This window comes from Perognathus longimembris, chromosome 17 (genome assembly GCF_023159225.1).
Source record: "Perognathus longimembris pacificus isolate PPM17 chromosome 17, ASM2315922v1, whole genome shotgun sequence".
Classification (NCBI taxonomy): Eukaryota; Metazoa; Chordata; class Mammalia; order Rodentia; family Heteromyidae; genus Perognathus; species Perognathus longimembris.
The window spans coordinates 54,735,353-54,763,015 of NC_063177.1; the positions used below are offsets into that span (position 1 = coordinate 54,735,353).

General features: G+C 61.0%; 1 protein-coding gene across 1 annotated transcript; it reads left to right on the forward strand.

The window, feature by feature from the left end:
- Positions 1–491: 491 nt before the first annotated feature.
- Ccdc40 (coiled-coil domain containing 40) lies at positions 492–26,074 on the forward strand. Its single transcript, XM_048366901.1, has 20 exons — positions 492–520; positions 1,786–1,846; positions 2,239–3,024; positions 5,482–5,569; positions 6,674–6,843; positions 7,482–7,565; positions 7,656–7,875; positions 10,015–10,172; positions 10,312–10,434; positions 12,135–12,256; positions 13,804–14,047; positions 14,501–14,683; positions 16,591–16,836; positions 17,121–17,334; positions 18,159–18,328; positions 18,600–18,691; positions 19,921–20,041; positions 21,822–22,007; positions 23,180–23,338; positions 25,826–26,074. The coding sequence occupies exons 1-20, from the start codon at positions 492–494 to the stop codon at positions 26,072–26,074; spliced, it is 3,705 nt and encodes a 1,234-aa protein (XP_048222858.1).
- Positions 26,075–27,663: the final 1,589 nt, after the last annotated feature.

The following is a 27,663-nucleotide window of genomic DNA, read 5'->3' on the forward strand; positions in this document are numbered from 1 at the left end:
CCCCGCCCGGCAGAGCAAACACGCATTTGTGCTTGAGGGTGCCCCACACCTGAGTGTATCACACACCTGAATGTACCCCTCACCTGAGCATCTGCACACCTGTGTCCTTCACCTGAGCATCTGCACAGCTGAATGTGTCCCTCACCTGGGTGTACCCCTCACCTGGGTGTATCCCACACCTGAGTGTGCCCCTCACCTGGGTGTATCCCACACCTGAGTGTGCCCCTCACCTGAGCACCTGCGTGTATCCCACACCTGAGTAGCTGCGCACCCGCGTATCTACACAGCTAAGTGTGCCCCTCACCCGAGCACCTGCCCAGGTGAGTGTGTCCCTCACCTGAGTGTGTCCCCGCCCGTGTCTGCACACTGGATGCTGCGGGTCCCCAGCGCACGAGGGCCCAGCCGCGTGCCCCGCGCCGGGCCAGGCCTCGCCCTCCCTCCGCGCGGTCCCTGCGCTGCCGGATGTTGTCGCCGTCGCCTAGCAACGCAAGATGGCCGAGCCCGACGACTCCGCCGACCGGTAATCGGGGCCCGGGGACCGGCGGGGAGCTGGGGGCACCCGGCCTCGGCCCGCCGCTCCTCGCGGCTGGGCGGCCCCCACGTCGCCCCTGCCCACCCCCCTGCCTGCCCGCGTCTCCCTTCCCGCCAACGTCCCCTCTGCCCTCCCCCTCGGGACCTTCAGACCCGCACGCCTCCCGGCCCTTTGTCCTCCCCTCCCCTCGCCGCCCCTTCGGGACGCCCCCGCCTCCGCCGCCCTCCACGGCCCGGAATCCGGGCCCTGCGGTAACCATGGCAACCCCGGTGCGCAGTGTCCCGGCCGCCTTGAAGCGCGCATCGACGGCGGGGTGCGCCGACCTGGCGGGGGCGCGGGCACCCACACCCAGACGAGGACCCGCCCAGCCCCGCACCCCCATCCTGCGTGGGGGAATCCCGGTCACGGGCGTCCCGCAGCGCCCACGGAACTGAGTACACCCAGAGGGGGGAGGCAACGACGGGACCCCGCCAGCTCTCCTCGGGTTTACGCTTTGTGTCCGAGGATGAATCCTTCCGTTTTGCTGTAAACAGTTCTGTACTGATTCATATGTATTAAAACGTTTGGTCTAGCCGGCCACCAGTGGCTCTCGCCTGTAACCCTAGCTATGCAGGAGGTTGAGATCTGAGGATCAAGGTTCAAACCCAGCCTGAGCAGGAAAGTCTGTAGCCACCGAAACGCCAGAAGTGGAGCTGTAGCTCAAGTGGTAGCCTTGTGCACAAAAGCTCTGGGACAGCACCCAGGCTCTGAGTTCAGGCACACAGGCACGAGTCTCGTAGACAGACTTTTCTACCCAGGCTGGCTTCAAACTGCAATCCTCAGATCTCAGCCTCCTAATTAGCTAGGATTCTAGGCTGGGGCCACAGGCACCTTGTGCGCCCAAACAAGCCAGATGTGAGATTCTTACCTTCAATAAGCTGCTTAGGAAAATCCAGATGATGTTGTGGCTCTAGGGATAAAGCACTAGCCTCGAGCACAAAGAGGCTCAGGGACAGGCGCCCGGAGGCCCTCAGTTCAAGCCCCCCAGGACGGGCAAAAAAGAAAAAAAAAGTACATGGTGATAGTCTTGATGCCAGGCTGAGAAGCTAGGAAGCCTGGCGCTGTGTCCTTTCTGTAGACCTTGGGCCACGGGACAGGCATGGTGTGGCTAGCGGCGGCACAGAGTCCTGACAGGCAGCTGACGGGAGGGGGGCAGAGGAGGTATGGGGTGCATGGGAAGCCGGCGCTCACGCCTCAGCTTTCTCTGAAAGCAGGTCTCACCTGGAAGGCCGATCGACCTCTGAGGAAGAGGAGGAGGAGGCTGAAGACTCTTCGGTAAAGTACCCATGTGGGAAGCTGCTCTGGCTCGGATTTGGTAGGAGGTAGGCAGAGTTAGGACTCGGGTCAGTGGTGTAATAACCCTTTGCCTTGCATTGAGGTGAGCTCACGTCACATCCAGAGAAACTAACTTCCCCTCTGCCTCCTGCTCAGGGCCAGCCGTCAGTCAGGAGCGGCAAGGGTACCCACTCTTAGACTGCCCTGAGCTTTCCAGACCGGGTTTCCATAGTGAAGCATGCAGCAGGATTGTGGGAAATAGGGAGTAGGTAAAGCGTGAAGCAATCCCAGGTGGGGAAGGGCTTTCCCAGCAGGATCAGCTCACGTGAAGGTAAGAGCTCCGCGTGGTCCTTGGTAGTGAGTCCTGGGTTTTCCTGGCCGCCCTGTCACAGGCATTGTCACAGGCATTGTCCCATGCGTCATCGCCCAAGGACGGTGACTCCGCTGAAGACACTGAGGGGGCCGAGGAGCATCCGGAAGGGGAAACACAGAATGAAGACCAGAGGGAACTCAGAGGAAGAACCGGAGGGGAGGCGGAAGAGGAGACGGAAGGGGAAACTGAGGGGGAGACTGAAGGAGGGCGAGAAGGAGAGACAGAAGAGCAGATTGAAGGGGGAAGCGAAGGGGCCACTGAAGGAGAAACGGAAGGAGAGATAGAAGGGGAGATGACTGAAGGGGAGACGATTGAAGGGGAGATGACTGAAGGGGAGACGATTGAAGGAGAGGTGACTGAAGGGGAGACGATTGAAGGGGAGATGACTGAAGGGGAGATGGAAGGGGAGACGATTGAAGGGGAGATGGAAGGGGAGACGATTGAAGGGGAGATGGAAGGGGAGACGATTGAAGGGGAGATGACTGAAGGGGAGACGGAAGGGGAGATGATTGAAGGAGAGATGACTGAAGGAGAGATGGAACTCGCCGGGACAGAGGAAGGCAAGCCGGAGTTCTATCCCTACGCAGAAGAAAAGGCCTTTGAAGAGCCAGGCAGATATTCTGAACCCCCTTACCCAGAACTCAGCCCCGAAGAAACATCTGGAAAAGCGAGGCCTGCACACCTTCCCGAGCAGGCCCAAGAGCAGGAGCTCTCCTTGGGGCCCACGACCCCACCGGCACTGACAGGGGCTGAGTCCGGGGAGTCCATCTTGCTGACCGACCCCCTGAGCACAGTGGACAGCGGGGTGAGTAGGCCTGAGCCAGTCCTGGGCCCCGGGTGCCGTGCTCCTTCCCTGTCTGGGATGTCTCCGAGCCCACCACCCAACGCCCAGAGCGCCCTCCCCAGGGCTCCCCTCGCCAGGGTCCCAGCCCAAGCTCAGCGGCGCCCCCTGAGCACCCAGGTCCTCATGTCCAGAGCAGCGTTCCAGGGGGGCCACAGTCATTCCAGGGGGTCACACATGCATCTTGAGAGCCCTTGGAGAGGAAGGAGCGCAGAACTTTTTCTTTTCCAGTGGGACTGGAAGTTGAGCCCAGGCCTCACGCTTGCTGTGCAGGCTCTCTGCTGCTTGAACCCGAAGCACTTTTGGCTCTGGTTATTTGTGACGTGGGGTCTGACTGTTCCGTATGCTGGGAGTGGCCTGCACTGTGAGCTTCCTACTTGGGCTTTCCAAGCATCTGGGATGACAGGCTTTCGCCACCACGCACAGTTAGTTATTGGCTGAGATGGGATCTCACTACCTTTGTGCATGGGTTGGCTTTGAATCTAGATCTCGCTGATCACCAACCACTCCCCTCGGCCCCCAACAGTAGCTACGATTACAGGTGTGAGCCGCCAGCACCTGGCTTCAAAGTTACTTTTTACTTTTTTGTATTACGTGAAATGATCTGGGGAAAGCACTTTCTACCTGCTTATTTACAAAGGTGAACTGGGAGAGGGTTCTGGGGTTTGAATTCAGGGCTCGGGGCTGGAGGCACGGCTCTATTGGTAGAACGCTAGCCAATGAGCAAAAGCATCAAGTACTGAGTTTGAGTCCTGGTCTCAGACAAAAGGAAAGAACTCTGGGCTTTGCCCTTGCTAGTTGGTGCTCTACCCCCTGAGCCACTCCCTGGTCCTTTTGTGCTTTATTTTTTCAAATAGGCTCTCAACTTTTTTTGTTGGTGGTGTTGGTTGGTGGTGGGGCCTGAACTCTGGGCCCAGGTGCTGTCCCTGAGGTCTTCCGCTCAAGGCTAGCGCTCTACCACTCGAGCCACAGCGCCACTTCTACTTTTCTGGTGACTAACTGGAGATAAGAGTCTCATGGACTTTCCTGCCCAGGCTGGCTTTGAACCAGGATCCTCAGATCTCAGCCTCCTAAGTAGCTAGGATTATAGGTGTGAGCCACTAGCACTTGGCCTTTTTTCTCTTTTAAACAAGGTCTTGCTAGGTAGTGCAGTCTGTCCACAAACCAACAATCCTCCTGCCTTAGTCTCCCAAGCGCTGGGGTTACAGGCTTCAACCACCATGTCCAGGCATGTCAAATAATCTTTATATCTAAGTGCGTTTCTGTTACTTCAACAGCTTTGTTGAATTCAGAACAATATGTTGAACCAAAATCTAACATCTCCAGCATGATTGACTTGTATCAGACACCTGTCCGTCACTATCAGGAAAAGGCTGACAAGCTAGTTATGAAGGAGGGGTTTATTTGGCTTGAAGGCTCAGAAGCTGAATGTGCAAATGGCGTAGCACAGACTCTCTGGCAATGACCACCAAGGCTGCCTCATTTCGTGGCTTGTGGCTCAGACAGCAACGGGGCGGGGCGGGGTACACCCAGGAGACTGCCCAAGACGGCTAGGTGCAGAGAGCAGAGCCAGGAGGGCCCGGCTCCCCCCTTTTTCTAACAGCCTCTCCACAGAGCGTAAGGTCCCGGCAGAACTGCCTTCAAAGCATGTGCCTCAGTCACCTAAAGAGCTGCCTCTGTGTGCGCGCGCGTGTGTGTGTGCAGGTGCATGCGCACACGTGTGTGCTGGTTCTGAGGCTTGAACATAGGACCTGACCCTGTTTCTTAGCCCTCTGGCTCAAGGCTGGTATTGCACCACTTGAGCGACATCTCCACTTCTAGCTTTCAAAAAATGTTTGTTGCTACCATAAATATGATATACAGGCCAGGTGTCAACGGCTCACACCTGTAATCTTCGCTAGTCAAGAGACTGAGATCTGAGGATCAAGGTTCAAAGACAGCCTGGGCAGGAACCCCAGGAGACTCTTATCTCCAACTAACCACAGAAAAAGCCAGAAGTGGCGCTGTGGCTCAAGTGGTAGAGCGCTAGCCCTGAGCAAAAGGAGCTCAGGGACAGCGTCCAGACCCAGAGTTCAAGCCCCAGTACCGGGAGAAACAAAAGATATATAGAGGGGTTACAGTTACAGAAATCAGGTAATGAGCACTGGTTTTTGGGGGGACAATGTCACCCCTTCCCTCACACTTCTGGGTGTTTTTTTTTATTTTTTTATTTTTGGCCAGTCCTGGGCCTTGAACTCAGGGCCTGAGCACTGTCCCTGGCTTCTTTTTCTGTTACATCCCAAAGCTCCTCCCTAGGGACCCAGGGCCTGGGGGGGGGGGAACGACGAGGTGGGGGGCAGAACACAGTCACACCACAGCCAAAGCACAGCAGCCCTCAGTAGTCATCGGGAGCTCATTAACTGCCTCCCCCCTCCCCCCCAGGCCTTTCCCATGGGCCTACAGCACCGCTTCAGACTGAGCCTCCAGAGCAGCCTGTCATCCGAGATGGACCAGGCCTTCCTGCAGGCAGGTACGCTGCCCCCCTCCCCTCCCCCCCGCAGGCCACCGGTGGCATCGCTGGGTGCCGAGCAGGCTGCCCACCCAGCACCAGTGGCTGCAGAGAGCATTTACTGAGAACTCACTTAGACCTGACACTCAGACACGTGCAGACAAGCACCTGAAGGGCCATCCAGTAAGTTGCCCCACTAACAGGATCGGAAGTCTGCAAGAACCGGGCGTCAGTGGCCCACGCCTGTCATCCTGGCCACTCAGGAGGCTGAGATCTGAGGGTCACAGTTCAAACCAGCCCAGGCAGGAAAGTCAGTGAGACCTTTATCTCCAATGAACCACCAGAGAACCAGAAAAGAAAAAAAAAAAAGGCACCGAGGTCCTCAGTCCCCAGCCCCATGTCTCACTGCTTCTGGTCTCAGGAGCTGAGCGTTGACAGTGTCCCCCTTGTGTGCATCTGTCCAATGAGTGTGCAAGGCCTGCCGGCACACACTGCCCCCACCAGCTCCGGTCCCTCCGCCGTGGGCATGGGGAGCGGACGCCAGAGGCTTGCTTTTCCCCAGGGTGCGAACACGTGAGCGGTCCAGACCACAAACGCTTGCGGTGTCTGTGGGTGCCATGGAAATAGTGTCCCTAGCCTAGTGAAAAGTGGAGCGGGGCTGGGCACAGTGTGTCACTCCTATTATCCCAGCAGAGGGGAGGCAGACACAAGAGGATTGCAGTGCTAAGCTGGCCTGGGCTTGCAGGTTTGCAAGGCTGCACCTCAATGACTAGGCGCAGTAGTGCATGCCCGTACTCTGCAGTGGTACAGGAAAGCACATGTAGGCTTGCAGCCCAGGTCAGCCCGGGCATAAGACAAGAACTTACCAAAGCCAGAAGGGGCTGGGGGCATGGCTCGAGTGGCAACCCGCCAGCTTAGGAGGCACAAGGCCTTACGTTCAATCCTTGGTACCTCCAACAACAAAATACAGATAGACTGGGTAATCCCAAGGGCCTGCGTTGAGCCCCCAGCTGCTCTGGTTTTCCTTGTTTTAAGTCCATTGTGCTGCCTGCAGGTGGCACCAGCTTTGCGGCCAACTCCCCCCAAATACGATGATGCCCAGTGATGTTTGCCATCCTCCCCCAGCTGTTCCCACAGAGGAGTCAGTAACCCAGTTCCAGGATGAGGCCCTGGAGGCGTTCCTGGCCCGGACCCGGCTCACGGCTGAGGAAGCCGCCCTGGCGGACCAAGAGTCAGAGGGCAGCGAGGAGGGAGGAGACGATGGGTCCCGCACCGTGGTTTTGGATCCAGACCATGTAAGAAAACTCTTTGGGACTTGCTTGTGCCCTGTGTAGAACAGTGACTGTGCCATGTGGTCTCCCGGCCCCCGGGGCACCAGCAGTCAGTCACATGCACATCCCGTGCCCAAAGCGTGGGTCCTCCCACTTGAGCTCTGCGGGCCTGGGCCTGGGGGGGAACGGGACCAGTCCCGGGCTCCGCCAGCAGCCCGGCCCCCTCAGCCTTGAGAGAGGACTCCAGGCCTTGCTTCCTATTGGAGAGGTCCAGGGACAAAGCCACGGCCTCGAAGGGGTCTCATCTCTGCTCGCGGGCCTTGGCAAAGCCCAACTCTGGGCTGAGGGGACCCCTCCGGAAAGTAGGGTGTACCAGGCTTGCACAGCGCCATTGGACACGGACACCCTCTGGCCCCGGGGGAATCAGCTGACTATGGGGGCTCAACGGCCTTTTCAAAATGGACTCAGGGAGCCTGGGGTGGGGGCGGGCCTTGAACTTGTGGCTTCCAGAATAATACACCAAGAAGGCCTAAGGCGCAGCCACTGCGGGAACCACGCGCGCAGGCGTGCACACACACACACACACACACACGTGGCCCCAGGCTGAGGCTGGGCGGGGAGAGGAGCGTGACCTGCCGTTTTCTGTTTCTCTGCTGTGTTAGCCACTGATGGTCAGGTTCCAGGCTACCCTGAAGAGCTACCTGAACCGGCAGATCGAGAAGGTGAAGCTGGAGATCCGAGAGCTGGTAAGCGGGGTGTCGGGGTGTCCGCCCGCCCTCCCCCCTCCCCAGCCTCGCCTGCGTCCCCGTGACGCCCTTTCTTTCTCTCGGGCGCAGGTGGTGGGCACCAAGCAACGCCGGAGCCAGCGGGAAGAGCTGGGCGTGAATCTGTACGGGCTCCAGCAGCACCTGGCCTACCTGCAGATGCAGCTGGAGAAGAGCCACGACCGTCACTCCCTCGTGGCCTGCGAGAGGCGGCAGAAGGAGGAGGAGCTGCAGGAGCTGCGCGCGCTCTACACCAAGACCTACGAGGACGCCAACCAGGAGCGCAAGAAGCGTGCGTGCAGCCCGAGCGGGCGTGGCGCGACGTGGGCACGGCGCGGGGGCGGGGCGGGGCGCCGAGGGGGCGGGGCGTGGGGCTGGGGGCGGGGCGCCGAGGGGGCGGGGCGCCGAGGGGGCACGAAGGCCCCAGCCGGAGGTCCCACGATCTACGCCACCGCGAGCGATTCGAACACCGTCCAGAAGGAAACTGGCTCAGAGCGCATGCGCATCCAGTTTTTTCGGCGCCAGCCGCTTGGACCCCGGGGGTCCCGCGGGGGCCGGGGGTCTCTGGACCCGGAGTTCTGGAGCTTTGCTGCGGCATAGACTAGCAGTGGGTCATCCGCAACCAACACGGATTTACTTGACTGGGTTCTGGAAGCGGGAAGAAGCGAAGAACGCGGGGCCACGGGCCAGCCCGTCGGGGCCGCAGGGCCCACGGTCCGAGGGAGTGGAGAGAGCAGGAGGGAAGGGACGCTGCTCCGCTCCCGCCTTCGTGCGTGCGTGCGTGCGTGCGTGCTGCGCTCTGGGGTCTGCGGCCTCCTCTCTCCTCCACCCTGCCAAGCCCGGGTGTGTGTGGCTCCACTTCACTTCCCCCCGACGGCCTCCCTGCAGACCCCGGCACTGGCAGGAGCTGGGCCTGGGCCTCCACCCGGGACAGGCGGCTCCAGCTCCACACCGGAGTGAAGGAGAAGAGAGAGCAGAAACCCAGCGAGGCCTGACGCGGGTACGGCGGAGGGACAAGCCGAAGACACGCCCGGAAACAGCCAAAGCCAGAGGCGCCCTCATTCGTTGGCCACCCGGCACCTAGAAACTCGAGAAGACCACCCGAGAGCCTCAGCGGCCGCCCGGAGGAGGGCAGATCACAGGCCCGGGCGCCCAGCCCTGGCCGCTCCTCCCTCCGCCCAGCTCCCGATTCCCCCTCCACCCAGCCCACCCGGGACACGAGGTTTTCCTTCCAACTTGTGGCTCAGCTTTCTGCCTCGCTCCACCTCTAAAGAGGAAGGAATCAGTTAATCCGTCAATCACCTACTTACTTTTTGGTACTGGGCACAGTTGAGGCAGGCGCTCTACCATGGAGCTTCAGCCCCAGCAAACACTTTTTGATTGGAGTAAAGCTCCCTAGATAAGTTGGCATTCCGACTTAGCACATCAGTCTCCTGTGAATTTTATTTTCCACTCCTGGGGCTTGAACTCTGAGCCTGGGTGCTGCCCCTCAGCTTTTGTGCTCAAGGGTAACACTCTACTACTTGAGCCACAGCGCCACTTCTGGCTTTTTCTGTGATTAATTGGAGGTGAGAGTCTCATAGACTTTCCTTCCAGGGCTGTCTTTGAACCTCGATCTGGATCCTCAGATCTCAGCCTCCTGATTAGCTAGGATTATAGGCGTGAGCCACCACCAGCGCCTGGCTGAATATGAATTTTGTTAAAAGGAACTAGTTTCTGAGGGTTTGTGGAACTTTCCAGGGGCGTCGGCAGTGCCCAGCCTCTGGGATGCCCAGCCTGGTGCCAGGCCTCACTGGTCCAGGGAAGTTGCTCTGGTGGAGTTCAGCCTGCCTCCGTCCCTGGGATCATGGGGCCTGGGCTCTCCGGAAGAATTGTGAAATGGGACTGGGAATATGGGCTAATGGTAGAGTGCTTGCCTTGCATACAGGAAGCCCTGGGTTCAATTCCCCAGCACCACATAAACAGAAAAAGCCACAAATGGCGCTGTGGCTCAAGTAGGAGAGTGCTAGCCTTGAGCCAAAGGATGCCAGGGACAGTGCTCAGGCTCTGAGTTCAAGGCCCAGGACTGGCATAAAAAAGGAATCTGTGCAATAGACACAAGGCCTTGTAGTGACCCTACTCACACAGCACGTGTTGTCACTGGCGAGTGTGGACTGAGGGTCTTTCCCTTTTCTCCACCTCTGATGAGTTTGCTAATTCGTTCACAGCAGAGTCTGGGTCTTCGTGGTTTAGAAGCAGTCCTCAGGCTGGGTGTGGTGACACGTTCCTGTCACCTCAGCCCTCGGGAGGCTGAGGCCTGAGGATCTTGAGTTTGAGGCCAACCTGGGCTGCGCAGCGAAGCCCTGTCACCAAAGAACAACAGCGGCAGTGTCCCCTGCCCGTGCGGGAGGGAGGCCAGGCCGGCGCGCTGAGCACCGCCTCCTCTCCCCAGTGGCCGCCATGCAGACGGAGATGGAGAACCTGGCCCTGAACCTCTTCTACATGCAGAACATAGACCAGGACGTGCGTGACGACATTTCCGTGATGAAGCAGGTGGTGAAGAAGGCGGAGATGGAGCGGATGCGGACCGAAGTGGAGAAGAAGAAGCAGGTGTGTGTGTCCACGCCGCCGGGCACCCGCTGGGAAGGCGGCCCCCAGACCCGCGGCCCCCGGGGGCCTCGGCCAGGGCCAGGGGGGGCTCGTCCTCCGGCCACGGCAGCTCCTTTCTCTTCCCTTTCCCCGCTCCCAGGACCTGTACGTGGACCAGCTCACCGCGCGCGTCCACCAGCTGGAAGAAAGCATCTCCCTGTTTGAGGCGCAGTACGGCGCGCAGGCCCAGGACACGCGGACCCTACGGGAGGCCGTGAGCGAGGTGGGTGTGCGGCCCCGCCCTCAGCTAGCCCCGCAGACGCCCCGGCCAGTGCTCACGCGGGGCCGGAGGGCCACCCACCTGCCCACGTGTCCACTGACCCGCGACAGCCCGGGCCGGGCCTCCCACCCCTGACGACAGCTAGACACCCCGCAGAGCCTCAGTTTACCCCTGCTGGGGATGGCCAGCCGGTGGGAGGAAGGTCCAGGCATAAAGAGAGACCCTACCTGCAAATTAACCAATGTAAGCCGGGCCCCCGTGGCTCACGCCTGTAATCCTAAATACTTGGGGTGCTGAGGATTGAAGTTCAAAGCCCACCGAAGCAAAATGCCCATGAGACTCTTACCTCTAATTTAACCAGCAAAAAGCCAGAGTTTTGGTTCAAAATGGTAGAGCACTGGCCTTTAGTAAAAAAAAAAAACTAAGGGGTAACACCCAGGCCTTGAGTTCAAGCCCTAGTACCATCAGGCACGCACGCGCACATACACACACACACACACACCCCACAGTAATAAGGGGCTGGGGTTGGCTCATGCCTTGATCCTAGCTACTCAGGGAGCTGAGATCTGAGGATCAAGGTTCAAAGCCAGCCTGGGCAGAAGAAAAGTTCATGAGATTCTTATCTTCAGTTATCCAGGAAAATGTCAGAAGTGGAGCTGTGACTCAGGTGGAAGAGCACTAGCTTTGAGTGAAAAAGCTCAGGGACCGCGCTCAGGCCCCAAATTCAAGCCCCAGGACTCGCACGCACACACACACAATAATCAATATTGGGGGTCTGCTTTTTTGGTTTTTTTTTTTGTATGCCCATACTGGGGCTTGAACTTGGGGCCTTGAGCTCTTGCTAGGCTTCTTTGCCAGAACCTTCCTTTCCGGCTGTTTGCAGGTTAACTGGAGATAACAGTCTCTGGGATTTTTCTGGGCTATTCAGAACAGATCTCAACCTCCAGGGTAGCTAGGATTACAGGTGTGAGCCACCACACCCTGCAGCCCCGCAGGGGCCTGGAGACTCCAGGCTGCTCTGAAACTGTGCTTAGGTTCCTGCTATCCCTTCGCTGACTTTTGGTCAAGAAAAGCCAGGATGAGGGGCCGGGAGAGGTGTTTCATCCTCCGGTCCTGGCTAATCGGGAGGTAGAGTCAGGAGTACCCTCCTTCAAGGGCAGCCCAGACAAAAGTGCAAGATCTGAGCTGAAAAATGAACTGTGACCAAAATGACCAGGGGCATGGTTCCAGCAGTAGAGTACTTGTCTAGCAAACACGAGGCTCTGGGTTCAAACCCTAGTGCTTGCACACGTTAGGGGCTGGGCACAGAGGTTCAAGCCTATGATCCTAGCTCCCTGGGAGGCAGACACTGCAGAAACACAGACGGAGGCCGGCCCAGGCAAAAAGCTCTCAGCCAGTCGGCCCCCTCCTAGCCAGCAAGAGCTGGGCACTGGCTCGCGCCTCTCACCTCAGCCATTTGGGAAGCACAAATAGGAGGCTGGCGGTCCAAGCCAGCCTAGGCATCAAGGTGAGACCCTGCTCATCAGTAGCCAAGATGGAAAGACCGGGGCTTGTGGCTCGGGCAGTCGAGCATTTGCATGGCGAGTGTAAGGCCCTGAGTCCAACCTCCAGTGCCAAAAATAAAAAGAAAGGGTGGAGTAAAGACAAGAGGAGGGCCCCCCCCGCCCCGCGCGCCGTCCCCTGAGCCCGGGGCCCCTCCGCAGGCAGCCACGGAGATCCACACCATCAGCGTGGAGAAGAAGTACATCCTGCAACAGTGGTCCACCAGCCTGGTGGGCATGAAGCACCGCGACGAGGCGCACAAGACCATCCTGGACGCCCTCAAGTAGGCCCCGGGGATGCGCGGGCCCTGCCTGCCGGAGGGGGGCGGTGCTCGGGGTGACAGGTGGGCCGGGGGTGCACGGGAACCAGACGGAGGGGCACCTGGAGCGCCGCCCCCCTTCCGTCCACCTCTCCAGTCCTTGCGCCGCAGAGCTGCGGGCCTGCTTTCCCGACGGGATTAGGGGACAGGAAAGGGAGGTTTATCTCGGGCAGATCGCGGTGTGGCTTTGATCTGCCACCTGAGTCTGAAACCCCATCCCTCCCCCATTTTTCTGCCTGAGGGCCGTGTGCCAACCCAAATCCCAGCTTAATTCCCCATGGAGGGGCCGGGGACCAGGTGGGGCACTGGGGACGGGCTCTGGGATCCGGCCCGGTTTCTCGGTGGCAGCGTGGAGCCCAGCGGGGGATGGACAGGTGGGACAAGGCCCGAGGGGCTGGGTCCCACCGCTGCTCTGCCCACCCCCAGCGAAGACCAAAACAGGACCGAAGCATCTACGGTGGTCTTTAAAAAAGACCGTCAAGGGGCTGGGAACGTGGCCTAGCGGTAGAGTGCTTGCCTAGCATGCGTGAAGCCCTGGGTTCGATTCCTCAGCACCATATACACAGAAAAGGCCAGAAGTGGCGCTGTGGCTCAAGTGGCAGAGTGCTAGCCTCGAGCAGAAAGAAGCTCAGGGCGTTGCCTGAGTTCAAGCCCCAGCACTGGCAAGATAAGAAAAAAAAGATTTTACAAGAATAGTGCAGGAATAAAAATATCCATCTCTACCACTTCCTTCAGTCAGTGATGTAAATCCACAAGAGCTTTGTGGGATTGTCTAGAAAATTCTGCCTAAAGATTTGCTTATCTCTGAAATATGCAAGTGGAAGAAGCTGAGGCAAGCCGGGGGCTGAACCTGGGCTTGTTTTCTCTGGCCTGGAGCTCATTACGTAGCCCGGGTTGGCCTTAAACTCTCGACCCCACCGCCTTTGCCGTCTGAGGGCTGAGTTACAGATCACACACCCAGGCAGAAATTCTTAGGAAGTCTGACTTATCAGCAGTTTTCCTTCCTGGTTCATACTTTTTATGTCTCCTTTAAGAAATACCCACCTAAACCAGAGTTTGCAACTGTGTTCTGCCAAGAGCTTCATTGTTTCAGCTCTGTGTTTAGGCACACTAATCGATTTCAGGACACCTCTATTTTTGGACGTCCTGGGGACTGAGCAGGGGCTTGCGCTTGCCCGGTAGGTGATGTAGCATTTGGGCCTCCAGCCCCCTTTTGCATGGGCAGCAAAGTCCATGAGACTTTATCTCCAGTTAACCACTCAGAAGCCCGTAGAGGAGCTGCGGCTTCGCGGTAGAGCGCCGGCCTTGAGCACAAAGAGCTGGGGGGCGGGGGGGGGGGGGGGGGGACGGTGCCCAGGCCCCGCGACTGACACGAGAAAGAAAAAGGAAAGAGAAAAGGCTGCAGCTGTTAGCGGAAAGGGAGGCTCCTGGTTTGCTCCCCCGCACGGCAGAGACCCTCCGCGGGCCAGCTCCGGGGCCCGCCACAGGCTTCGCCGTGTCCGTGTCCGCAGGGAGTGCCACCATCAAGCCAAGTCCCTAGACGGCGAGATCGAGGCCTACAAGAAATCCATCATGAAGGAGGAGGAGAAGAACGAGAAGCTGGCGGGCATCCTGAACCGCACCGAGATGGAGGCGAGCCTGATACAGAAGATGACCGCCCAGTGCCTGAGCAAACACGAGGTGATGCAGAACGAGTTCACCACCTACCGGCTCACGCTGCAGGACACCGAGGACGCCCTGAGCAAGGGCCAAGTGGTGCGGCCAGAACCCCGCCCCCCAGACTGTGGGTCCCGCCTTCCCCTGGCCGTGGCTCCTCCCCCCCGGGCTGTGGCTTCCCCCTCCCCGGGCTGTGGCTCCTCCCCTCCCCGAGCCATGGCTCCCCCTCCCCGGACCGTGGCTCCCCCCTCCCCGGGCAGTGGCTCCCCCCCTCCCCGGGCCGTGGCTCCCCCCCCTCCCCGGGCCGTGGCTCCCCCCCTCCCCGGGCCGTGGCCCCCCCCTCCCCGGGCCGTGGCTCCCCCCCTCCCCGGGCCGTGGCTCCCCCCTCCCCGGGCCGTGGCTCCCCCCCTCCCCGGGCCGTGGCTCCCCCCCTCCCTGGGCCGTGGCTCCCCCCTCCCCCGGTCCATGGCTCCCCCCCTCCCCGGGCCGTGGCTTCTCCCTCCCCGGGCCGTGGCTCCTGGCTGGCCCCCACTGTCCACCCCGCTCTTGCAGGAGCACGTGGCGATCACGGACGAGCTGCAGGGCATCCATCAGGCCATCCGTCAGGAGATGGACCTCAGGCGCCACATGGACACCTCCATCATGGACAAACTGCAGGATCACATGACCTCCCAGAAGATGACCAAGTACTTCAACCAGCTCCTGCAGAAACTGCAGAAGGAGAAGACCACCCTGGTGGGTGGCTGAGGCGCGGCGGCAGCGGGGGCGGGGGCCACGTGCCAGGCTTCTCGCTGCTAAAGCTATCCCCTCACACCAGCCCCCCACCCCCCTTTTTTTGCTAAGTGCGAGGCTTGAACTCAGGGCGTTATCCCTGATCCCTGAGCTCTTGTTGCTCAAGGCCGGCGCTCTACCACTTCAAGCCACAGCTCCACTTCCGGTTTTCTGGTAGTTAATTGGAGGTCAGAGTCTTCAAGATTTCCCTGCCCTGACTGGGTTCCAACTTCAGCCCTCGAGTTTCATCTCCTTGCTTAGCTGGGATGACAGGCGAGAGCTACCGGTGCCTGGCTTCCCGCCCCCGCCCCCCCTTTTTTACTGGGGCTTGAACTCAGGGCCTGAGCACCGTCTCTTTGCTCAAGGCTAGCACTCTACCACTTGGGCCACAGCGCCACTTCTGGCGTTTTTTTTATATATGTGGTGCTGGGGAATCGAACCCAGGGCTTCAAGTATGTGAGGTGAGCACTCTACCGCTAGGTCACGTTCCCAGCCCTTCCCTCCCCTTTTTAAATGCACATCAATCAGTTGTGCCGGGAGGTTCGTTTTGTGATGTGATTTGGGGGGGGGGGTTCCTTAAGCGTGCATGCCAGTCCTAGGACTCAAGGTCAGGGCCCGGGCACTGTCCCTGAGCTTTTTTGCTTAAGGCTGGAACTCTACCACTTGAGTCACACACAGTTCCACTCCTGGCCTTTTGGTGACTAATTAGCGATAAGAGTCACACCGACTTTCCCGCCTGGCCTGGCTTCAAACCACACGCCTCAGATCTCAGCCTCCCGAGTGAGTGGCTGGGACCACAGGCGTGAGCCGCCGGTGCCTGGCTCAAGTTGTCTCTCGTGGAAACAGAAAAAGAAAAGAAGTAGGTCTAGTCCCATTATCTAGGACAGTCTTTTCCTCAGTCTTGCCGTACTTCCTCCTGGACATCTTTATACACACACGCATGCACACACATGCACACGCACACATACACGCGCGCACAGTCACACATGCACACGCCGCAGGTCCGTTTGAATCATTAGCTAATGATTCACTAGTGAGAGGGTGCAGGTTGGGGTGAAGAAGTCAGTGATTTTTCTCTACGTCGTTTGTCATCCAACCCTACCGACCGTATCCACCGGGACACTGGCCGGTGCCATTGCTCTGCCCTGTGCTTGGCCCCAGTCACTACCACCTCTGTCCAGAAGAGGGCAGTAAGGAGTCCTAGAGGACAGACTCCCTGACAGTGCCCTTTTCCACCAGATGCCCAGGGCCCCCCCAGCCGGTGGCAGGCAGGCAGGGCGGGGCAGGGCACAGGCAGGGGGAGGAGCAGAGGGTGGGTGGACCATGAGGCTGGGGTCCACAGGACGCAGCAGTAACGCAGGGGCCTGGCAGGCAGAGGGGGGCAGGGCAGGGTGGTGAGTTCTGAAAGGGGCTCCGGCAGTGGGGGTCCTGGGGGAGGCGGAGATGCTGAAAGCCCGGGGGTGACGTTCACAGGACGGGGTGGGGGTGGGGGAGGGGGGCAGTCCTGACTGCTCGGGACCCCGGAAGCTTCTCCTGGTGGGCAGGTCTCTGCTTTACCAGCCGTGGGAGAGGGAGGCCTGGGTGCGGTTGGGGCAGAGGAGGGGAAGTTGAGGTACCTCAGAACAGCTGGGGTGTCAGAGCCCTGAGCTGCAAGAGGGCTGGCAGCAGGAACTGAGAGGCAGTGAGCAGCCAAGACCATCTACCCCCCATCCCCCCAAGAAAAGCACAGTCACCGCCCGCACGAGCAGGCAGACGGGAAGAAGGCTAGACCCCAAGCAGCCCCGATGGGAGCCTGGCGGCAGAGCCCCGGGCGATTCCCGCTCCTGGTCCCGGAGCCTCACGCGCCCGAGCTGATGCGCATCCTCCCTCAGGTGACACACCTCTCCAAAATCGACGGCGACATCGCCCAGGCCACCCTGGACCTCACCAACACCAGCTGCAGGCTGGAAATGCATCGGAAGACGCTGGCGGAGCTGGACAAGGAGGTGCGGAGGATGAACGAGCTCCTCAGCAACAGCGAGAACGAGATCGCCCGGCGCACCATCCTGATCGAGCGGAAGCAGGGGCTCATCAACTCCTTCAACAAGCAGCTCGAGCAGATTCTGTCGGAGCTGGGGGTGAGGCCCGGGCGGGGGGGGGCGGGGCAGAGGCTCTGTCCAGAGCTAGCCCTGGGCAGAAATGTAAGACACTAGCCACCCCCCCCCAAAAAAAATAACTCAAAGTTAAAAAAAAAAAAAGTTCGGGGTATCCCTCCAGTGGTAAAGCACCTGCCCAGCAAGCATGAGGCCCCGCAAAGGGCAGCAAAGGGCCTCCAGTGGGCCCAAGGGCTTGGAGTCGGGAGCCCGGGGGGGCACAGGAGGGCCCCAGAGCACGCCCACCCAGGGGAATGTTCAACCTCCAGGGTGAAGAGATGGGGCCCCTGGAAGTGGAAATCAAACAGCTGACCAGGCTGACCGAAGAGCACGCGGCCAAGGCGGTGGAGGCCCAGGTGAACTGGCTGCGCCTGCAGCAGGAGCTGGTGAAGGTCACCCAGGAGCACGAGGAGCAGCTGGCCACCATGGACATGCTCAGCAAGGAGCTTCACATCATGGAGCAGAAGAAGCTGCGCACCGACAGTGAGAGGGGCTGGGCGATGGGGGGGGGGGGGGGGCTGGGGACACGGGGCCTGGTGCTGGGCGGGGCCTGGCGCTGGGCGGGGCCACAGCCGGGTGCTGGGCGGGGCCTGGCGCTGGGCGGGGCCACAGCCGGGTGCTGGGCGGGGCCTGGCGCTGGGCGGGGCCACAGCCCAGTGCTGGGCGGGGCCAGGCAGGCTGCCAGCCGCGGCTGTCCTTTCCCATCCCTCTCCCTCTGTTAAGAATGTCTCTTGTAGGTAGAGCACTAGCCTTGAGCAAACGAGCACAGGGGCAGCGCCAGGCCTTGAGTTTGAGCTCAGGGGCAGCGCCAGGCCTTGAGTTCAAGCCCCCCCATCATCGACCAAAACACAAAAGACAATGTCCGTTGTAGCCGGCACCGGCGGCTCACGCCCCTCATCCTAGCTACTCAGGAGGCTGAGATCTGAGGATCATGGTTTGAAGGCAGCCCAGGCAGGAAAGTCTGTGCGAGTCTTATCTTCAGTTAGCCAGCACAAAGCCCAACACAGAGCTGTGGCTTCAAGTGGTAGCACGCCAGCTTGAGTGAAAAAAGCGAAGGGACCGAGCCCAGGCCCTGAGTTCAGGCCCCAGGATGAGCCTTGTCTTTCCCGGAGGCCGAGGGGCAGCCTGGCCCTGCGGCGTCACTCCCCCCTCCCCCCCCCAGTTTTCTCCTTAGCACAGCCTGCTGCTCCCTTTGAGGGCCCAGGAAGACACCCCTTCCTCCCCAACAGGGTGGTGAGAAGGGGGCAGGAGCGGCGGCGGGGCCCTCCCTCCCCACACCCACCCCCCCCGCCCCCCCCCCTGCACAGACAAGATCATTCAGGAGAAGAAGGAGCAGAAGGAGATCAGCTGCCACATGAAGGGCCTGGACCAGGACCTGAAGAAGCTCAACCTGCTCATCCACAAGAAGCGCGGCAGCTCCGAGGAGCTGCAGCAGAGCAACTTCGTGGCGGAGAACGAGTTTGTGCGCACGCTGAAGGTGGGCACCCTCCCCCCCACCCCGCAGGGCGCCCCTCCCAACGCCCTCTGTCCCCGAAGGGTTCAAGGCGACTGCTCCACCACCTGGGCCACAGCTCCACGTCCAGGTTTGTGGTCTTAGAGCCCCCCCCCCCCGCCCGGGCTGGCTTGAGGAGCTGGGATTACGGTGTGAGCCGCTGGCACGGGCTCCGTGTCCTCGGCTGGGTCCTCCGCCGGAGAATACAGCTCCCCACTGCCAGCCCTCCCCATAGCGCCCCTACTCACCCCTGCAGATGGAAGAGAGAGAGACTATCCAAATGCAGGAGAAGCTAGACCAGCTCCAAGAGGAGAAGGAAGCCCTCCTCAACAGCCTGGTGGAGGCCGAGTGAGTGTGTGGCTCGGTGCACGCCCCTCCCCCCCGTGGGCCGGCATGCCCGTGGGTGCCCCCCCCCACATCAGGACCACGGAGAGCAGTTCTGGGGCCCACCCACGCGGTCCCCAGAGACCCACAAGGTCCTGCAGCCCTCCAGCCAGACCTCTCAAAACCCAGAAGCTGTCTTTGGAATAAGTGTGTGTGTGTGTGTGTGTGTGTGTGTGTGTGTGTGTGTGTGTGCACGCACGCGCACTAGTCCTGGGGCTTGAACTTCCGGTCTGGGCACTGTTCCTGACCTTTTGTGTTCCTGACTTGCCTGCCTGGGCTGGCTTAAAACAATGATCCTCAGATCTCAGCCTCCTGAGCAGCAAGGATGACAGGTGTGAGCCACCGGTACCTCACTGGGGTAAACTTTTCTTGGGGGGGGGGGATTTTTTTTTTTGGTTGGTTATTTGGAGATAAAAGCCCCACCGACTTTCCTGCTCAGACTGGCTTGGAACCACAGCCCTCAGATCCTAGCCTTGGGGTAAACTTTTTAATATTTGCTTTATTTCACGGGGTCTGATTATGACAGTCATGCCCAGCCCTCAGCCTTTCAGACAGAAACGTGCGAAGGGGAGGAGGAAGTGTGCGTGACTCCATCCTCTCCCTGCACTGGAGGCCCGCTGTTAGTAGGGCTGTTCCCCTGGGAAGCGTTTCATTTCCGCCGTGCCCTGCACCCACGTCTCCAGCTGGAGCAGCTGCTGGACGGGCATGGGTAGGGAGATGGGAGGGGTGGGGGTGGGGGTGTACACGAATGTGTGCGTGCATGCACACATGCGCACCATGGCTAGTGTAATGGCCAGGGGCCCGTGTGTTCTCACGGCTTGGCGGCATCCGTGCAAAACGCCCACTGGTCAAAGCTGACGGAGTCCAAGTTCCGAGGGCCTGCGCCCCTGGTGACTGACAGGAAGGGCGTTCTTCTCACTCCTCCCGTCAGCTCCTCAGCTCCTGTGGTTAAGGGTGACATTCACCCTCTCCGATCTGTCCTCCTCCTCTGTGCTCTGCCCCCTACCTTCCTCCTTGTAGGCCAGAGCAAAGACCTGAGCCTTGGGGCCTTGGGGCCTTGGGGTCTGTGGGGCCTTGGGGTCTTGGGGTCTTGGGGTCTGTGGGGCCTGTGGGGCCTTGGGGTCTTGGGGTCTTGGGGCCTTGGGGTCTTGGGGCCTGTAGGGCAGGCTCTGATGCTGCCTCTTCTCCTAAAGATATCAGATCATGCTTTGGGAGAAAAAAATCCAACTAGCAAAAGAGATGCGCTTTGTGGTGGACTCGGAGGCCGGCCAGACAGAGATCCGGGCCATGAAGGCCGAGATTCAGCGGATGAAGGTGAGCAGTGCGGCGCGGGGCTGGGGGGAGGGGCTGGGGAGCTCCGTGGGAAGCCGCACGGACGGGCAGCCCTTCCAACCCCTCCGTCCCCTCCCCCCCTCCTCCCCGCTGAGCCCCACGACCTCAGGGAGAGTCCCAGGTCCTTGCGAGTGACCAGGCCCTGCCCAGCACTGGGCACCCCGCAGTCCTGGCCCGCCTGGCTCCTGTCCCCATCAAACCCGTGGTCCAGTACCCACGTCATTCCACCAGACGCTACTCTGCCCTTACTCTGGCACTCAAGGTAGCTGGACATTTTCTGCGTTGGTAATGACCCCGGTCATCACTGCCCACTAACGAGGGCCGCACTGCGGACAAGGAGAGCCCCCCTCCTCCCCATCACGTGTCACGAACAGCTGCTGACACATACACCACCACTGACTTCAGGGCTGGGGCATTAAGGATTAAAATAAATGTGACATTGTCGTATGTCGGGATCTGAACGATCCCCTTCTCCCCGACCCCACGGGGAGAATGGTAACCACAAAATCTATGAAAGAGCACTCGGCCTTGCCCTCCGCCGGCGGAAGGCCAAAGGCGTACTCCCATGGAATTGTGCTAAGTTGAGGAAAGGTTGCTGAAGCCTCCCCTCCCCCCAGTCCCCTCACATGTTACCAAGAGCAGGGGCGAAAAGGAAGGCATCAGGGACACGCTGCGATATGGAAAGGCACTTATATAGAAGTAATGGCGGGAAAGAAAGGGGGCTGGCCAAAGAGCCAGTCATAGGCTAAGGACCATGTCCATCAAGTGACGTCACGAAACTTCCTTTGTGGGCGGGACAACCCCATCATGGTGGCACGCACGTGTTCACCTCCCAAGGGGTGGAGGCCAGAAGGTGGGAGGGACTTCCATTGTCCCAAGGCTGGTGGAAGGGCAGCCTTCCCAAGGCCATAATAATCCCCAACATGACATGGCGTTTAAATCCGACGTCCCGTGGCTGCTGGGGAATTCCTGACCTGAGCTGTGGCTCGGTGGTAGAGCGCTTGCGGGTTTGATCCCTGCCAGGAAGCACATGCTGTCCTGAGGGTGGGGGAGAGAGTGAGCCCAGACGCACCTCCCCGCCCCGCACCAGCTACTGCCCCCTCCACACCACCCTCCCCCCGCTGCAGCAGGGCCGCCTCCTCCCTCCCGCCTCCTCCCTCCCACCTCTCAGTTTTGCCCGTGAGCCGCACTAGGTTGTGTGTTGTGCGTCCTGGACCTGAGCCCTGCCCTCTGGTGCCCCTTGGGGCCTGGGCTGTCTGGTTCTCCCAGGCTGGGACAGGCCTTCCGCAGCAGGGGGGACTCTCCCGAGGATGGGCCATGGGATCAGGGGTCCCCCGAGGCCCCCCAGCAGGCCATCTTGCCCGTGTATGGACTGGCGTAGATCTCAGGATGTGTCCTCATCCGTGCAGCACAGGACGGTACAGAAGAGCCACAGGGTTTGGTGGGGATTATTTTTCTTTCCCTAGTCCAGATCAACTGTATCGAGGCATAATTTACGTGCCGGTTTTAGCTAGACACGTCCGTGGGTTCCCATAGGAAGTACACCTCCGTGGGACCATGCTCACAATCAAGACCCAGAATATTCCCGTGGCTTCAGGAAATTCCTCCGTAGACCCCACCCTGGTCTGCAGACCCTCCTCCCAGCGTCCCTCCCAGCCACGGTGCGACCTTGGCCCCCCACGACCGGCGCCCACCCCCGACGGGATGCCGCCCGGCCAGGCGGCCGCCGAGCCCCGGCCCAGGCCCTCTCCCGTGCCTCCAGGTCAGCCTCGGGAAGCTCCTGAAGCAGCAGGAGAAGATGATCCGGGACATGGAGATGGCCGTGGCCCGCAGGGAGAGCATCGTGATCCAGGCGGAGGGCCAGAGCAAGAGCAAGAAGGTGTTCACCAGGTCTGACTTCCACCACAAGCAGCTCGAGCTGCGGCGGAAGATCAGGGACGTGTACAAGGTTGGTGGCCATGAGGAACCGGGCCGAAGGGAAAGAATATTCCAGAAAGGTGTTCCTGCTCGGGCTCCACGTCCGTCATTGGAGCTGGGACGTGGCACGGGGAGAGGCTGGCGTTGGAGTCTCCCGCCCCCTCCCCGGGGGGCCGGCCTGAGCCCCCCCACCTTGTGCTACCCGTGGGGTGAGGGCATGGCGGTGCGGAGAAGCCGCTGGCCGGCCCGGCTCTCCCCCGCGCCCGGGACCTCCCGGGGGAGGCTGGGGACGGGCTGGGTGATGAGGCCGGCTCTCACGGGGGAGCCCCCGGCCCCCGGCCCCCTCCGTGAGGAGACGGGACTCCAGCCAGCGCTGCCCGAGCCCATTCCCTCGGGGCCGTCCATGGCAAACTCCTCCGAGCCCCAGCCTGCTTTCCCGTCTGCAGGGGAATAGACAGTAGCCGCCCCCACCCCTGGGGGGGGGACGGGGAAGCGTGGCAGGGGGCCCGGGCCCGAGCCCAGCTCCCAGGCCCGCCCAGGGGGCCTCACAGAGAGCACCCCGGCCGCCCCGGAGCCGGCGGGCGCCACACTCGGGCGCGTGACCCCATCGCCCAGGGAGCTAGGTCAGAGGCGTGACAAGACCAGGGTGACCGAACAGGACCCTCCGGAGTAGACCCCCCGGAGGGAGACGTCAGGCTGGCTGAAGTGCTCACGTGGAAGCTGCCAGAAGCTTGCAGACAGAGGTGGCCGCGTGTCCTTCCTCAGTCCTCCCGTGACCTTCACTCTCTGCTTCGGCTTCTGCCCCGGGGGCACCCTCCCTCTCGCCTCGACGCCCCTGGGCGCCCCCCGCCTCCTTGCCCCACTGCTCTGGGGGAGGTGCCCCCACGCCCGTGCCCGCAGCCACGCCCGCCCCCAGCTCCACCGTGTACCAGCGGGCCCCTGTCCTGATGGCCCCAGCCCGCCCTGAAGAGCCTGACGGCCAGGCAGAGAGCCCCCATTCCCTCCCACCCCGCCCAGGACCCCGCCCCTCAGCCCCCACCCGCCGCCAGCCCGCCCCCAGGGTGCAGCCGCCTGGGAGGACGCCGCATGGCCTGGCCCTGGCATCTCGGGGCGCTCCCCTTCCCGGATGCAGGTCCTGCTGGGTGCCCAGAGGCTCCGGGAGGGGCCTCAGCCTGGGCCTAGCAGGTCCCGCTCGTCTCCTAGGCCACCGAGGAGTCCTCTAAGACCATCTCAGAATTGGAAACCAGCCAAAAACTCCTGAGCAGCACCCTGACGGAGAAGCAGAAGACGCTGGCGGCCATAGAGACCGAGTCGGACAGGATGGAGGCTGACCTCGAGCAGCTCACGGCCCTTAAGAAACAGGTGAGGACCCAGGCGGCCAGCAGGGCTGACGCGTCCGCGCCAGAGGCGCACCGTGTGCACGCACGGGACACGTGTGCGTGCGTGCGTGTGTTGTCATAACTAGGCTAAGAACCACTGGAGTCGCAGCCACAGACACAGGATTGTCTCAGCACCGAAGGGTGCACCGGCAGCCCAAAACCTCGCAAGCAAGCACCCAGCCGGCAGCCGCACAGAGCAGGCTTCATGGTGTCCCTGCTCAGAGGGGCTGAGCTCAGGGTCGCAGGCTGCTAGTGATAGGCTGGTTTGAATTAGAACAAGATTAGCAGGCTCCCGCCTGTGCTCCTTAGCTACTCGGGAGACTGAGATCTGAGCAGTGAGGTCCCCAGCCCGCTGGGGCAGGAAAGGCTCTGTGGCTCTCATCTCCAATGAACCCACAGAAAACGGGAAGCGGTGCTCCGGCTCAAAGTGGCAGAGCCCTGGCCTTGAACTCAATTGCTCAGGGACAGTGCCCAGGCCCTGAGTTCAACCCCCTTGACCTACATAAGCAAATAACAGGAACAGTTTACTCCCAGTCTCCAAATATACCCTCTGCAATTTCTAGTCTGGGGTGGGCCTTAAGCTCATTTTGTTTTGTTTGTTTGTTTTTTTTTGGCCAGTCCTGGGCCTTGGACTCAGGGCCTGAGCACTGTCCCTGGCTTCTTCCCGCTCAAGGCTAGCACTCTGCCACTTGAGCCACAGCGCCGCTTCTGGCCGTTTTCTGTATATGTGGTGCTGGGGAATCGAACCTAGGGCCTCGTGTATCCGAGGCAGGCACTCTTGCCACTAGGCTATATCCCCAGCCCCTTAAGCTCATTTTGCAAAGAAACCAGTTTAAGACAAAACCTTACAATCCAAAAACCCTCCCTTATCCTGAAGCAGTTCCTCTTCCTCTTTCCAAGAGTCCAGCCACTGGGCCAAAACGGGAACTTTGAAGCCGCACCCTTTGCTAGGAAAGACCGTTGGTCTCTCAGCGTGTGACCCAGGACCAGGCCTTCCTGTGGGCACTGAGACTCCTGGCCTGAGTCCCAGCCGCTCACAGCTTTGTCACCTAGGATCCGCTGTCCCTGCCTGGGACACGCAGGTCCTGCCGGGTGCCACGGCCACATAAGAGAACAAAAAGACAAAAGGCCTCTGCCCTCCCCCGGGTGACCTCCAGGGTTGGAGGACCCAGGTTACAGTTAGGAAGGGAAAGATACAGTGTGTTAAGATGGTGAGGGAGTTTGAAGAAAAATAAGGAGTGGTGCTGAGCACAGAGGTTCACACGTGTAATCCTAGCTATCTGGGGAGACATATGGGAGAATATCAGCTCACGGCGCAAAGTTCAAGGATCTCTCTGTCTCTCTCTCGCTCTCATCCTGGGGCTTGAACTCAGTGCCTGGGTGCTATCTCCCCCTCAGCTCTTTTGCTCAAGGCCCTCTACCACTTGGAGCCATTGCTCCACTTCTGGCTTTCGGGCGGTTCACTGGAGGTAGGAGTCTCAGCGGCTTTCCTGCCCGGGCTGGCCTCCAGCCGTGCTCCTCAGCACGCGGCCTCCTGAGCGGCTAGGGTGACAGGGTGAGCCACGGGCGCCCGGCTGTGAGCTGAAAGAAGGGGGCGAGGCACGATGACCTCAAGGGTGCAGCCTGGCCTGGCGTGCAGCAGGGCCCAAAGGCCAGCCCCCCTCCCCCCCCACACGACTGACCCTCCCCCGCCTCCACTCATCCCTCCAGCACAGCTCTGCCATCCCTAGGAGCTGGGGGGGGGGGCTGGGTCCTGGTCTGCATGACCTGACTTGGGGTCCCTTATGTAATGGGGTCCGAGGGAGGAGATCCCCGTCCCTCCAAGAGTCCACCACTCAGAGAGTCTCAAGCAAAAAGATGGGTTTACTGGGGAAGCAAAAATCAAACTGACCAGCCGGGGTCACAGCTCAGACTCAGGAGCTGAAACCGCGGCCGTAAAAAGCAGGCTGGCCGGCCAGGGCCAGGGCGGTACTCGGGAGCTGGGACTGCGCACCCCGGGCCACACTTGGGGTGGAGTTACAAAGGCAAACACCGCATGGTCCAGCCTGCCACACGCAGGTGGCTAATGAGGTGACAACACTCACAGAGCATGCCAGGTCACACGCAGGTGGCCAATGGGGTTACAATCTGCCTCACAGCAACTGTTTGAACCAACCTATCATTTTCGTTAGACTTGGTGCACGGATTTGGCAGGATTTGGCGGGGCTCACGTGACGCAGGCAGATACGCCCACTCACGGGAGGGCACAGGTTTAACCTTGAACGTTCCAGGACGCAGGTGGTGAAGCAGTTCACACAATCTTATCACAGCGAAGGGGAACTTCCCTGGATAGGGCGGGGAGATCTTAGTGAAGATGGAGTGGGCTTCTGCTCGCTCTAACTGATCTGAGATGGCGTCAATCTGATGCCCCTCGACAGCCCGTGACAGCGCTGGCCAGGTCTGACCTTCGTATTGCTCCTCTCACATCCAGAACCTCTTGGAGCTGGGGCTCCTGCGAGCACGCCACAAGCACCTGGAGGACGTGAAGGGTGGAAAGTACGTGTTCCTGTTCCGCTCTCCCAAGGCCCTGCTCATGGAAGAGAAGCGCCTGGAAGACCGGCTGGTCCGGCTCGGCGCCGTCCTCTCCCAGGTGCAGCAGGAATACCCCCAGTTCCAGGACACCCTGCTCAAGATCAGCCAGAAAGTCGCCAGCAAGCTGCCGACCACGCAGCCCCCCTAGAGCGCGCCGGGCTCCCTCCTGCCATCGCGCCCTCGGGACTGTTCCAGCTGGGAGGGAAATGGAGAGCCAGCCCCATAGGAATTAGTTTTTAGCGGTTCAAGCCACGGTTTAGAAGGTCTGCAGTGCTGCCTCTGTGAGCCTGCCCTATGTTAGCAGAGGTCTCATCCAAGGTGAACCCACACTTCCCGACCTCCCCTACCAGTGTCCAGGCCACAGGACCCCCCAGAACACAGCCTGGGCCGTGGAAGCCAGGGCCGGGCCAGGCCTGGGGGCTCTTGGCTTCCTCAGCACCCTTGCTAAATACATACATCTGAAACCCACGGCCACCTATTTCCAAGGTTCCCACCCCATCCCCCAGGGAGCCTGGTGCCTCTCCGCCCTCTCCCTGCAGGGGAGGGGTTGCTTACTTAAATATTGGTGGGTCCCTCCTCCTCTGAGAGCCCTCCCCTGCATCCAAGTCCTGTCCCCAAGTACTGCCCACTCTGCCTCCCACTGGAAAGTCTTCTACAAAATAAGTCCACTCTCAGGTTTTACAGAATTAATAAACCACACTCTGAATGCCAGAGAGTGAGGCAGATTTATTCTAAAACATTACAGAACAGTGAAACTAGAGGAGCCAGGTCGGCCTGAGCACCTGCCCCAGAGCTAACTGCTGCCCCTAGATGGGGCTCCCTCCTTCCCTCCATCCTGGCATTCATTCCCCTTCCCGGAGGTCACATCCTAATCCAGCTGGCCACACCCCAGGTGTTGAGATCGCAAGGTGGACCACCCAGCCTGGCCTGTGAGCATCTACTCATTATATGGGGGGGGGCAGCCTTGCATCATTTAATAAAGGTATGTTCAGTTCTAGAACAACCTTGAGCCTCCTGGTGCGCGTGCGCGTGCGCGTGCGCGTGCACACTGTACCAGTCCCGGGGCCCAGGCGCCGCCCCCGTGCTTGCTGTGCTCAAGCCACTGCGCCCCTGCCAGCTTGGGTGCCCGGGCTGGCTTCGAGCCTCCCGGGGACCTGGGACCACGGGGAGCCACCGGCGCCGGGCCACACTGGGGCTGATTCCCGGGCGCGGGGTGGGACCACGGCCCGAGCCGCGCCCCCCCGCGGCAGGACGCGCGTGCGGAGCCGCGGGCCCGCTGGGCGTGGAGGCCGCCAGGGGGCGCAGCGCGCCCGGGCCCAGGCGCCGGCGCCGCCTGACCGTAAGCCACGCCCACAGCCGCGCGGTGGGCGGAGCCCCTCCCGGCCTCCGGCCACGTGACCCGCGCCGCCCGGCCGCCGGGTGTCCCCGCGGCGGGAGCGAGCGCAGGTGAGCGGGGTCGTGGCGCGGCGCGCAGGCGCGGCGGGGGCACCGCGGGGCGGCCGGCGGTCCCTCCGGCGGGCGGGCGGGCCGGCGGCGCCTGTGGCCGCGGCTTCCTCGGCGGGCTGCAGCCCGGGGGGAGGGCGCCCCGCGCCGGGCGGCGGGGTCACCGCGGCCTCTGCAACGCCACGGACTCACGCTCTCCCCCGCCGCGGCCAGCGGGAGAAACTGAGGCGCGGGGTCGGGGGGAGGCGGCCCCGGGTGCGGAGCGCGGGGGGGGGGAGGGGCGACCCGCGGCCG